General features: G+C 37.0%; 1 protein-coding gene across 1 annotated transcript; it reads left to right on the top strand.

Annotated features, from left to right (window-relative positions):
• The first annotated feature begins 3,533 nt into the window (after nucleotides 1–3,533).
• LOC111913289 (uncharacterized) lies at nucleotides 3,534–7,832 on the top strand. The gene is made up of 8 exons (XM_023909013.3): nucleotides 3,534–3,924; nucleotides 4,069–4,170; nucleotides 4,264–4,423; nucleotides 4,725–4,904; nucleotides 5,212–5,429; nucleotides 5,516–5,609; nucleotides 5,816–5,907; nucleotides 7,610–7,832. The coding sequence occupies exons 1-7, from the start codon at nucleotides 3,653–3,655 to the stop codon at nucleotides 5,903–5,905; spliced, it is 1,116 nt and encodes a 371-aa protein (XP_023764781.1). The 5' UTR covers nucleotides 3,534–3,652; the 3' UTR covers nucleotides 5,906–5,907; nucleotides 7,610–7,832.
• Nucleotides 7,833–13,178: the final 5,346 nt, after the last annotated feature.

Here is a 13,178-nt window from a genome sequence, read left to right as displayed (position 1 = left end):
CAGAAAATGAAATTACCAATAGACTGGGGGCCTTTGAAAATCATAAAAAAGAAAGTGTTGGATGCTAATATTGTTTGGTTTTTAACGGAATTTTTAACCATAAACAATGAATATCGTCACACCCCTAAACCAAGATGGCAGAAACGTCCGGGGGTGGGTGACTTTCATGTACAGTACCTTAACAATGAGTATAATAGTGAATAAAGCAAACAAAACCATCATAAATATACTTGAAAATGTTGCATTGTTTCACGAGTTACATGTTTCAAAATCAATTACAATATGATGATAAAAATGATTTGTCTGACGCGTTAGCGTCCCATCCTCAAAAGCTAGTAGTTACCTGTTTTACTGATTTCCTCAGAATACAAGTCGTTTTGAAAAGAGTGTCAACAATTAAGTTGGTGAGTTCATAAGCATTTGTATGAAGAGTTGAAATCCTTTCTTTATAAACATAGTGTTTGTTCAAGGAAAATCCAATATTTTCCTTATAAAATGAGTTGTAGTCTTAAGACCCAAAAACCAAAATGTTCAAGTATTTTCCATGGTTATTATATAAAACCGTTTAAGTGAAAGTATTCTGATAATCTATAAGCATCATTGTTTCCCCATGTGAGTTATTATAATTATGCTAAATGACATAGATGGCCTGTAACGACGTTCTTCAGGCGTCGGATTTTATGACATATGTCACCCCAGACCTGCCCGTCTAGCTATTGCAAGCAGCTTAGGTGCGGGATTGTCAGTCCCAATGTAGATCTATACACAACTATCATGCTCTCTTACTAGAGACTCTGGTTACAATACATGACTTTTTAAGGTACGTGTAGCGTAAATGAGAAACCCTTTTTGTAGTGGAATAATAACCTTTCATAATAAGTTTTATAGTGTAACCAACCCATAAACTACACCAATTATTGTTTATCATAATTGTTTTGTAGTGATGAAAACCTTTATATGCATGATTATCACCTTTTTATGGAAATAAAATGGCATGAAAATACTAAGTATACATTTCCTTAATATTATACACTTTGCTCAACATTTTACAAAGTGTTGATGAATCATAAACCATTTTCCTAGTTAATAACTTTTATGTCCATGTTTTTAGAAAAATTATAGAAAAATCATCACAAGTCGAAATCTAGATCTGTAAACTCTCAGAGCTTAGAAAATGAGTCTACTTTGTCCAGAAGTTTTATCCTGACCTTTAGTGGTCTCTAACCAGTGTTAAAATGTTCATTTTCACTGACTGGTTCGAAAACTGTTTTGAAATGATAGGTAGTTTTCTAAAAATCATCATAAATTGTAGAAAAATCGTATGAACGCGTGTGAGTAGTCCTTAGAAAGGTATAAACCTGAACTACTTGCATATTGTACAGTTTTGAAAAATATTAAGTTTAAGATGAGTAAAACAATTCGTGAACAGATCACAACTTTTCTATGAAAAGCTGATCTTTAAGTTTAGATTATGTTTTAGGGATATAACTTGTATTCCCCCTAAAACTTGAAGAAAACTCGAAAATGTAGGGGTATAAACTCACATTATGTGATTTCTTGTTTAGTGGAAGGTTGAGGATGAAGATTTTCAAGTCTATAACACTTGAAGATGTTTGGAGATTTTGATGATCCTATTAACGTTAATGTGTGAATATGTGTGTAAATGATTCAAGATTGTTATGGAATTATGTAGGATCATTTGAAGTTGGAGGAATACTTACCAAAAATATAATATGAATTAAAGTGTAGTCCTAGACTCGTATCTATGTCAAAGCCATTTACGGTTATAATACATTTATAATATGACTAGTATCGTAGATATAAAGTATAAACATAGTTCTTCCTTTTGTATAGTCGTTCATAGAAAATCAGAATAATTTATAAATTAATAAAAACTAGTAGGTGATTGAGGCTTTGTCTAAAACATTTTTTTTAACTAAAAAAAATCAAAAGTGATTTAAAAGTGGTTTTTGACTTTAAAAAATAGACCAAAACTGAATAAAAAATAAAAATTGGGTCAAAACTGACAACTTTAATAAAGTTCAAGGACCATTTATATCAAAAAAAAGCCCTCCCTCGCATAGTTTACTATACATAAGGCATTATGTCTTTCATATGTATATAAATAGACTAACCTTAGATGGTGGCGTCTAGTTGATGCATGTCTGCTTAGGGTTTTAGGGAAAATGATTTGTAAGAGTAACGAAGTATTAGATTTGTACAAAAAATATCATTGAACTTTTTTTTTGTATACATATCATCAATCAAGTATAGCTTTTGTACACATATGACCATTAAACTTTACCTTTGTTCAAAAAACACCATTATGTTACCGGTAATAGTAGGTCACCAGCCACGTAACATGCCACGTGGCATGCCATGTGACTGCTGACGTGGATTTTATTGTATATTATGTACACATTATACCATTAAACTTTTTTTTGTGTATATTTTCCCATTAAACTTTTTGTACACATTTTACCATTAATCTTATATAATTTATTCAAAAAATATCATTTCAAAAAATACATATTTTTACATAAAATGGGTTTTCCATCACTTATTGTGACTCCCTGATTTTGTAAGGTTTGGGGGAAACGGTTTGTTTTTTACAATGATACTAAGGACTTTTTTTACAACTACATTGTGAATTTATGTTGGTCATACATCAATTGAAACCCACAAGGTTTGAACTTGAGACTTTTATCTGGAGCGGCGAAGAAATACTCAATTATTCATTATTTTAGCTAATGTCTAATAAACATATTCTTATAAGTCATTTTCTTAGGAAACTACGTTTGAGACACACTTATAAACTCATGAAACATTTTGTACATGTTACCTTATTATAATCCTCCCCTTTTCTTGATTATGGTTGATGATTAAAAAATTGTATTTAAATTATGTTGTTGTTTACCGATAGGAAAATGACTTATAATGATAAGTTTACTAAAATTTAGAAAATCAGTAAAATCCACATCAGGTGATGGAAAACCTACTTTTATGTAATAATATGTATTTTTTGAAATGACATTTTTTTCAATAAATTATATAACATTAATGGTAAAATGTGTATAAAAAAAAGTTTAATGGTAAAATGTGTACAAAAAAAGTTTAATGATACAATGTATACAAAAAATAGTTTAATGGTATAATATGTACATAATAAACAGTAAAATCCACGTCAGCAGCCATATGGTATGCTACGTGGCTAATGACCTATTATTACCGCGAATAATATAATGGTATTTTTTGAACAAATGTGAAGTTTAAAGGTCATATATGTACAAAACTTATAGTTGATTGGTGATGTGTGTACAAAAAAAAAGTTCAATGATATTTTTTATACAAATCTAATACTTTGTTGCCCTTACAAGTCATTTTCCCTTTTACAGATAATGACTTGACGCGCTTGTGATGATATATAGGGATGACTTAATTTATTATCTATAAATAGACATTTTAATTGAAATGTTATTTACTATATATACAATATTACTAATATATCTTTTATTCGATTAATTAATATATTTTTTTTAGATCCTATTAATAATAGATGTAAAACAATAGATGTAGAGACCTTTTTCCAGTTTTCCTAAAGTTTTCAATGGGTAAAAGCAATAACAAGTCCGAGGTAATTTGATGGTAGCAAATGACACTCGGACACTCGATCTCACTCGTTGGGAAGAACCGGAGCGGAATCGCTAGATTCCAAGCCACAACATTAGGACGCCCGCAAGGTTTTCGATCAAATGCCGCACTGGAATCACTCACCAAAGCTCGTGAAGAACGTACCCAAAACTTAGTTCTCTACAACTATCCTTCTTTTTCCGGAGCATTCTCAGCTCTATTTGCTCACCTTTTTCATCGCCACCTCAATATCCCATGCCTCATCTTGCCCTTCTCATCCGTCGAACCTTTCAGGTAAAATGATTCTACATTCTCCCACTCAACATTAATAAGTTTGTTGTTGCGATTTGCGAATTCACCACATTATGCATTCTTGATTCGTCGTTCTCTGCATTCGTTACTTTATCATTTTAAGTTGGATGATTATATCTGAAACAGGGTTGAAGATTTGCGTATTGATGGAGTTGAGAAATATTACTTTCTTGATTTTCTTGGCCCAAAAGGATTTGCAGCTGAGCTTTCACGGCGGACATCATGCCAGTATGTAATCAAGTTTCTTCATTCCGCTTGTTTATGCGTGTCCATCCTAATGTGAATCACTTAACTTCTGATTGATTCTTAAAAAATAATTAGGGTGATAGGATTTGATCACCGAAAGTCCACACTGTCTGATATCCATTTGTATGAGGATCATAACAGCAATCTTACATACCATGTCAATTTGGAGAAGAGCAGTTCATCTGCTGTATATGACTATTTCTGTGCCAAGCTATCAGAAACGAGGTCTAATAATGTAAGTAAATCAGGTATCCTGTTATCTCATATGATGCTTTTGTTTGATTACAATTTCATTGCATCTTTGTGGTTGAAGACACACGTGTAGAACAATATTTCATTCAGAATACTGCACTCATAAATGTTATTTGATTAATTACATAGTTAGCTTGGGTGATAGAATGTTTAATCACTGCATTTGGTTGCTGGATCAACTATCACTGCATCAGTATCTGATATTCACAAACCTTCCAATATACAGTTTGAGTCAAATACTATTCATGCTTTTATAACCTTTGTTTACATATTCTCTTAACTAGGGGCATAATGCAAATCTATTGAACAGTGAAGATCAAGAAAGAGTGGAAATGGTCCTTAAATACATTGAGGATGGAGACCTTCGAAGGTGGAGCTTTCCAGATATCAAAGAATTCAATATTGGACTCTCCATTTGGCGTTCAAAGTTGAATTGCATCACAAATCCACATATGTTTGAACAGGTTTCATGCTTTTCTTAACTTTATGCCCTTCACAAATGTTTTTGACTTTTTGTTACCCTCTATTTTGTTTTAAGTTTTGGCAATGCACAATCTGTTAGTGCAACCCTTCTATACAGAAGGGTAAAATGGTCATTTACTCTCATTATGACTGTTTTTTCAGTCCAAAGAACATTCTTTGTTCTTAACCAATATTATCATCCAACACTTTATGCATACAACACTTGTTATATCTTTTTTTCTTAATGTTTTTGAACTTTTTCTATATGACTGTAAACTAAACTTTGCTCAAATTTGTATATCTAAACAGTTGATGAAGATTAACGTGATGAATTTAGTTGCACATGGAAGTGCTACCATAGCTGATCAAGAGAGTTTATCATCTAAATTTATGGAAAAGGTGTTTAGAGTTAGGTTGGGCAGAGGATTATATGGGGAGTGTTTGGGGGTTAGAATCGATGGAAACCCTAATTTAAGTGATGAAATCGGCAAGAAACTCAGCATAAAAAGTGAAGCAGCTGGTTTGAGGTATTTCAGTTTTATAAAAATGTATGTTTTACATAATTTAATTGGATCCGATAAATGTAATAATAACAGAAAGTTTATAAGTTTAGGCCTATTGGAGCAGTTGTTTACATGCAAGGGAAAAATCTTAAAATGTGTCTGCGAAGTAAAGATAGCTCCACTGATACATCTGTGATTGCAAAGGTATGCATAACACACATATATATATATATATATATATATATATATATATATATATATATATATATATATATATATATATATATATATCATTATAAGTAAATGTAAGATATAGCAATGTATTTTCATTTAAGATGTAATAAACAAATGAATAAAAGTAGGTTGCTATTTCTTGAATTTAACTTTATATTTATTTGTTGTATGCATAGGTATATGGTGGAGGAGGTTCTCCTAGTTCAAGCTCATTTATAATTCGGATGGATGAGTACAATGTATGGCTTTCTGAGAATAATAATTGAAGGTATGAATTATCATTTTGTGTGTATTGTTATTTGTTGTATTGGATGTCAGCAGTTTATAGTTTTATACAGATCATATGTTATGCAAATTTAGCATGGTTGCTTTAAAACTTGGTGTATGTACCTGGATTTAGCACATTAAAGTAGACGTGTTTAAATCAAAGAGAAATTTTGTAATTTGTAATTATATTACTTATTGAAGGAAGATAACATGATCCAAACAAATAGACGTACTCAGGTATCCATGAGTTAGTCTGCTATATTTTGTATTTTAAATCATTATATTGTAGTGTATGAAAGTAATTTGTATAAAAACGTTTATGATAATATCACATAAAAATGTCTCATAATAAACTTATAAACAAACAATTTGATTACCTATTTGTTATAAATTATTGCTATTTAATGTATATTATGATTCTTTTTCTTTTTCTAGGTTACCTATCATTATCTACAAATTGACGTATTAATTACAACATTTTAAATTTGAGGGCATTTTAATGACCATACGTTGAGAAGGGATTCTTTATAAGATTTGATAGTAGAGTATTTTTTCATAAGAATAACAAACTAAGGGGGCGTTTGCTTCCCATAATGTTTTTGGAAGGAATTGGAATCTTTTATGCGTTTGATTGACATGGAATGAAATCTGCCTTGTGTTTGGTTTGTAGAATTCTCAAAGGACTTGGAAAGTAAATTAGATAATATGTCCAAAATACCCTTTTATTGATTTGCATGGGCAAGCGCATGTTGGTGTAGATGGAGGGGTGGAACGGGTGTTTTGGTCTAGGTGAGGGTGGGGTAGGATCATAAGGTGGGATGGGGTGGGAGTGGGGAGTGGGTGTATGGGTATGGGTATGGGTCGCCGGGGGGGGGGGGGGGGGGGGGGGGGTGTGGTGTTGGTGTAGGGGTGGGGTGAGGTGGGTGTCGGTGGGGCCTGTTGATGTTGGATGGGCGTGAACGTGTGTGGGGGTGGGTGGGGTCCAAACTGAAAAATACGAAGAAAGAAAAAACACACGTTTACACAAACATGCAATCGAAGAGAGATTTTTCTAGCAAATTTATAAATAGACTTTTGATTACATATTTATTGAATACGATTGAAGATAATTGTAAAAGCAAGATATTTTATATGTTTTTTTTTTGAAAGAGAAGATATTTATATGTTATTTATTTAAAATAGTGATTTAACTTAGGGAAAAAAATTAGACATACACTCATCTAATCCTACTCCTAATAATTTATTATATAACTAAAAACGTAAATTTACTATATAAGAACTTAAATAAGATGTTATATGCTGAATCTCATGTTTTATAAACTATATGATAATTTTATATTCCATGACGGATGAGTATTATTATATTTTTAGGACTGCAAGGTTAAAAAAGGAGATTTATTGGGTTATCATTATAAGTTAATGATCTTGAAGTTTAGCATGTTTTAACGGTAGAAGTATTATTAAGGAAGAAAACCAAGTTGTTATTGGATTGAAATAATAATAATGGAGTTTTGAAGCATATTATTTATTTAGTTATGTTAAAATTGTAAAAATATTCATTATGTTTTGTTGAAAATTATTTGGTTCAAAAAGTTTTAGGCTAACGTCATTGGTTCAATACAGAGGGTTTTTTATTTATGTATTTATTTTTATTTTAACTTATTTATTTATATAAATATTTTTGTATGGTTTTGATCCAATAGAAGGGTTATAATCACCAGCGTTTTCTAATGGTATCGTCTTCTTCAACGGTCAAGGAGGCGACATTGGCATTTGGATTTCCTGACCGTGAGAAGCCCAACTTCGACAAAGGCATATCTTCATCTTGTTCATGACTGTCTGTATGTTCATCATATCTTGAATTCGAACTCGACTGTCTGTATGTTCATTAGATCTTCAATAGTCAAGGCTAGGGTTTTCTAACAACGTGTTTGTTAGATATTTTCCTAGTGTTCATCACTAATATTTTGTTTTAGTTCATCATATGCCATAATCCTTACGACGTAATCATTACGTGCAAGGCCGTAAGGCATAAGCACCAAGCATAAACCCCATGCCATAAACATAAGTCTTAAGCCATAAGCAATAAGCCTTATGCCGCATCCTAACTTAAATACCAATAAAAATTATATAAATTATATAGGGTAAATTACAAAAATAGCCCATATGGTTATGTATTTTTTAGAATCCAGTCCCGAGTTCTTAATTTTAACACAAACAATCATGAATATTTGTTTTTATCACATGAATGGTAACTGTCAGATATGAAATTACAAAGTTACCCTTACTATTTATTTATTTATTTATTACTGTTTATTTATTTTTGAATATAAAAACTCTAAATAGGTGTTATCACCTCACTAACAATTGTTACATTTTCCCAACTCTTTTTTCCTTACCATTCACTAAGTAAACCAATCGAGGTCCTTTCATTCTTCTATTTCTCTCTTTTCTTCGTGCGAAAGATACATTACTAGGTTGCTGGAAAACACCATCACTAGGGTTGTAAACGAACTGAACAAGCTGTTTATGAGCCATTCGGTGGGAAGTTCGTGTAACACCCGAAATCAGAAAGGTCAAGAAAGGAAATGAAAACCATAAGTTAAAGAGGGTCGACTCGTCGAGTCCAGGGAGGAACTCGGCGAGTCGGAGCGGGATCCGGGTGTAAAGTAAGTGACCGACTCGGCGAGTCGGCAAGTGGACTTGGCGAGTCTGGTCTGGGTTAGGAAACCTTAATTCCGGGACTTGGTACCCTATTTAAGCATCTTATTCTCTTCCCCAGGGCTCATTTGCGGCCCCTATAGTCCAGAACCCCAAACCCTAGCCAGCATAGCCGTTTTTGGAGCAAGATCTACCCTTGGTGAAGTAATTTGGAGCTTGGAAGAGAAGAGATTCATAGTGCTGCAAGAGGAGGCCTTGGATCCAGAGTTGGTGGAACTTTTTAGAGCATTTGGAGGTAATGAATCATTATCCTTGGCTTTCTCATTTCTAGATCCATCTTTCATGGAGTTTTAGGGTTTCTTTGGGAGTATGTGATGAGAAGTGGGTGCATAAGTTAGATCTGGAGTTGAAACTCCAGATCTGAGCTCTATTTGGACCAAAGATGCAGAAAACCCTGTTAGTTGCTATGCAAAAGCCATTCCCCATGAGTTAAGTTCCTTTCTAGCTTGGTTTTGGTATTATGAGACAAGGAGCACGTAAAGGTAGCAACTTTATGTTGCTAATGGACTATAGGAACCCAGATTTATTATTTGGAGCAAAGGAGTAGCTTTGTGACTCGAGATCATGAGAATACACGAAAGGACTCGGCGAGTCTGGGAGATGACTCGACGAGTCGGGCTAGATACCAGACTTAAATCGCGTAGCAACTCAGCGAGTCACATGGGTGGACTCGGCGAGTTGGATGAAGATAGGCAGGAACTTGACGAGTTGGAAGAACAACTCGGCGAGTCTGTTGAAGATTGCCTTGGACTCGGCGAGCCTGTTCTTGGACTCGGCGAGTCAAGTCGCGAAACCCCAAACCCTTCTAGTTAAGACTAAGATCAATGAGTTGAGTGAAGACTCAGTGAGTTGGACAGGACCGAACTCGGAAATCAGTAGACTCGGCGAGTCATGGTCTGACTTGGCGAGTCGAGTCGCGAATGAAAGGGGTTTCTGAGCTTATGAACTCGGCGAGTCAGTAGGCTGACTCGGCAAGTATGGTAAACCTGGAAGGTTGACTGTCACCAGGACTTTGACTTTGACCAAAGTTGACTTAGTTGACTTTTGGAGGACTGTCAGACTAAGTGTCATATTGATATTGGTAGCTCGGAGAGCTAGAGGAGCAGCGACTCAGAGGGTTGTCGGTTAGCAGCCAGAGGGTTATCAGCAGAGCTCAGCAATTCATGTGAGTTTCCTTCCAGTAGGAACGGGTCTAAGGCCACAATGTCGGCCCGTCTAGCTAGCAGTAGTTTCCGGACTTCGGTCCGATGCAGTAGTTAGTATGTTTGATGCCTTCGTGGCTCAGACAGGATTTATGTGTTATGTGTTCCGGGCTACGGCCCGATGCAGTATGCAGTTTATGTGTTCATGCTAGTGGATATGTTTATGCTATGCTATGTTCAGTCAGTTTCCGGATTTCGGTCCGATGTAGGAGACAAGGTCCCAGTTAGTTTCCGGACTTCGGTCTGATGCAGGGGGCAAGGCCCCAGTTAGTCCGGATTTCGGTCCGATGCAGGGGACAAGGTCCCAGTCAGTTTCCGGACTTCGGTCCGATGCAGGGGGCAAGGCCCCAGTTAGTCCAGACCTCGGTCCGATGCAGTGGGCAAGGCCCAGTATGTGCTTTATATGTTTGTATGGTATGTGGTAGTTTGGGGGAGCTCACTAAGCTTCGTGCTTACGGTTTTCAGTTTTTGGTTTTAGGTACTCAATTTTCAAAAGAGGAGCTCGGAGAGGTTGCAGTGCACACACCATAGTCAGTTAGCCTGGGAATGTTTTATTCTGATAATAAGACTATGTTTTGAATTGATACTCGGAAACTATGTTATGACTTATCATACGGTTTTTATGAATATGGTTTTAGTAATGTTTTAAAAGAAATTTTTAGTCGTGATTTTAGGTCGTTACAAGTTGGTATCAGAGCCTTGGTTTGAGGGATTCGGACGCACTTGAGAGTGTGTCTGGACTTAAACTAAGGGAGCGGTAAAAAGGTTTTCAAAAGAAGAACATTTTTTAAAAGAATTTTGGTAAAAGGAGTTGAGAAAAGAAAAAAAAAATAACTTGAAAAGAGAAAAAGGATGTGGTGCATGCAATCAGCCGAGCTCAAGTATGTACTCCCAAATTACCCATACAAGTTTATGATCATCAGTTTCAGTTTCAGTTTTTAGTTCCAGTTTCAGTTTCAGTTTCAGTAGAATAGCATAGTATAGGACTAAGGATCTAGGAGGATGCCTTATGTGCTTGCTTTATGTGTTTCAGCTTGATAAGAATTGCATGCTAGTATTGAGTAGACGGTAGTAGGATAGTCTGTGTAGGTTATGCCTGATAGTATGAGCTTAGCGTTGTATGCTAGTACAGTTTCTTGTTATGAGAATAGTTTTGCATGAGTATGTTTCCTTTACCCGAATGCTGCTTGTTTTGTGCTTTGTGGGACTTTGAGTGATGGGAGTTAGCCATTAGGTGAATACGTCACATCACATGTGATCAGGGTTGAATAATCACAGAGTGCTGGATTTGGCCCTACTGTGCAGCTCTCGTTTGAGTCTAACCGTTGTAAGGACGAGTCTTTTACTCGAAGGATTATCCGAGCCTCATTGCATGTGATGGTATTCAGGTGGTGGCTAATTGGCATTACAAGGAGGCCTTCAACAGCTGAGGACTGGTTTGGGTGGAGTCAGAAGTTCCCTAGGGCAAGCCTAGGAAGGTAGTAGCAGAGACCAATAGCAGTAGAGTGACTTGGTGGAGTTGAGGTAACTCTTGAGGAAGGTACAAATAGATGTGGAAGGTAGTATGGGCCCGTACTACTGAAAGCAGAGGATCCGTACTCAAATCAAGAGGAGCCGAGACAAGACCAGGGAACTTTTAGAGTGTGTGAGAGATCCCTCAGCAGCGGTGTGTATATTGATCAGGAAGTGTTATATTTTCAGCATGGTGACATTGTGCGAGTTACCAGTTAGCAGTTCAGGTACCGGGGAGGAATCTGGCTCGGGCTCTAGAGCCGGGTAGCTTGATGATCAGATGAGGGATTTCATTTCCGCAGAGATTATGCACAACATCATTGATCAGACTCCATTAATTTTCAGCTCGGTTAGAGAGGTCATCGTGGAGCTTATGGACAGTCATCTTGAGGCCTTTAGGGCCGGGATAGTTTCAGGACAGATTGGGGCTCGTCTAGATCCCGATTCTTATGGAGTTCAAGGATCCATCAGGGAGGGAGATCCCATTTCTAGTTTTTGCCATCAGAGGACATGAGTGAGTGGGGCACCCTGTCTCCAAGAGAGACCTCTGCATGATTGGATAGTTGAGGAGGTTTTGCGAGCCATTCACGAGGATCTGCCCAACATGGTCGTGAGGATCACTGATAGGTTGACCGTGAAGCTCCAGGTTCAGACAGCTGTTGTTCAGACAACAGATGGGGTCGACGAGGTAACGTAGGAACGAGAGACGGGTAGGGAGTCGGAAGGGAAGAGGAAAACGGATGAGACTCAGGTAGCCACAAGTTCAGGCAAGAGGCCCAAGGGGTCGGATTTGAGATCGAGGGACTATCAGAGCCACAGTCGATGCGGGAACTGTGGTAGGGCGCACAAGGGTGCGTGTAGGCGTAGAAGTGGTGGCGATGCTGGATGTTTCAAGTGCGGCCGGATTGGCCATTTTAGCAGAGATTGTACTGTTACCATTGCCCAGGAACTTGACCCGATATGTTTCCATTGCAGTCGGAGGGGCCACAAGAAGGCCCACTGCCCGAGTTTGTATACAGCAGAGCAGGTGATAGCTCTTGCCCCTGTGACTTCGAGTACCACCAGCAGTTGTCGGGGTCGGGCAAGGGCGCCCACGGCTCGGAGCAGAGTATTCCGGATGATTTCAACAAGGATTCGTGCAGCACTGGATGTTGGGGGTACGTATCTTTTACCTTCCTGTCAATTATTATTCATGATATTATTGTTATGTTGCTGCATTGATATCAATAAGCATATGTGTTGGGGTATTATATTACCTGCTTGTGACGGAGTTTTATGCCATCTGCATACCTTGGAATTAGAATGGCAAATTGGAGGTCGTCCCCTCTAGATCAGGTTACTTCATATGCGGTGACTGTAGCATGTATGTGTAAGAATCAGTAATGCCTCACTACTTTCGAAAGGTGTCATTCGGGATTGATCAGTTAAATCTTTAGCAGTGACAATTTAGAGCTTCTAGTGAGGTAGCCAGCGGATAGTAGGGAAGTGGGTTGGGGATGTGCACCCCAAACGCAGGTTCTCAGGATGTATTCCCTAAATCAAATACAGTTAAGGATTGAAGGGTGCTCAGTTAGATAGCAAGAATGGTTCGGATCTGGTAAAAGTTAGTTGGAGCGCCGACAGAGGTAAACGTTGGCGGACAACAGATCGCCCTTTTAATGGAAGGAAGGTTGGGGAATCCTTTCGACCAGTGATCAGTAAGGAGTTAGCCGAATCCAAGTGGGGGAGAACCCTCCGAGTATACAAGGAGTAAGAGCACGCAGACCCAGAATGAGTACACGACCTCGGAGAAGAAAAGATAGTAGTGCAACGATTAATGGATTGAGGAGTTCAGGAT

The sequence above is a fragment of the Lactuca sativa genome, chromosome 5 (assembly GCF_002870075.4).
Source record: "Lactuca sativa cultivar Salinas chromosome 5, Lsat_Salinas_v11, whole genome shotgun sequence".
Classification (NCBI taxonomy): Eukaryota; Viridiplantae; Streptophyta; class Magnoliopsida; order Asterales; family Asteraceae; genus Lactuca; species Lactuca sativa.
Note: the sequence above shows the minus strand (reverse complement) of the source record. Positions and strands in the feature narration are given on the sequence as shown.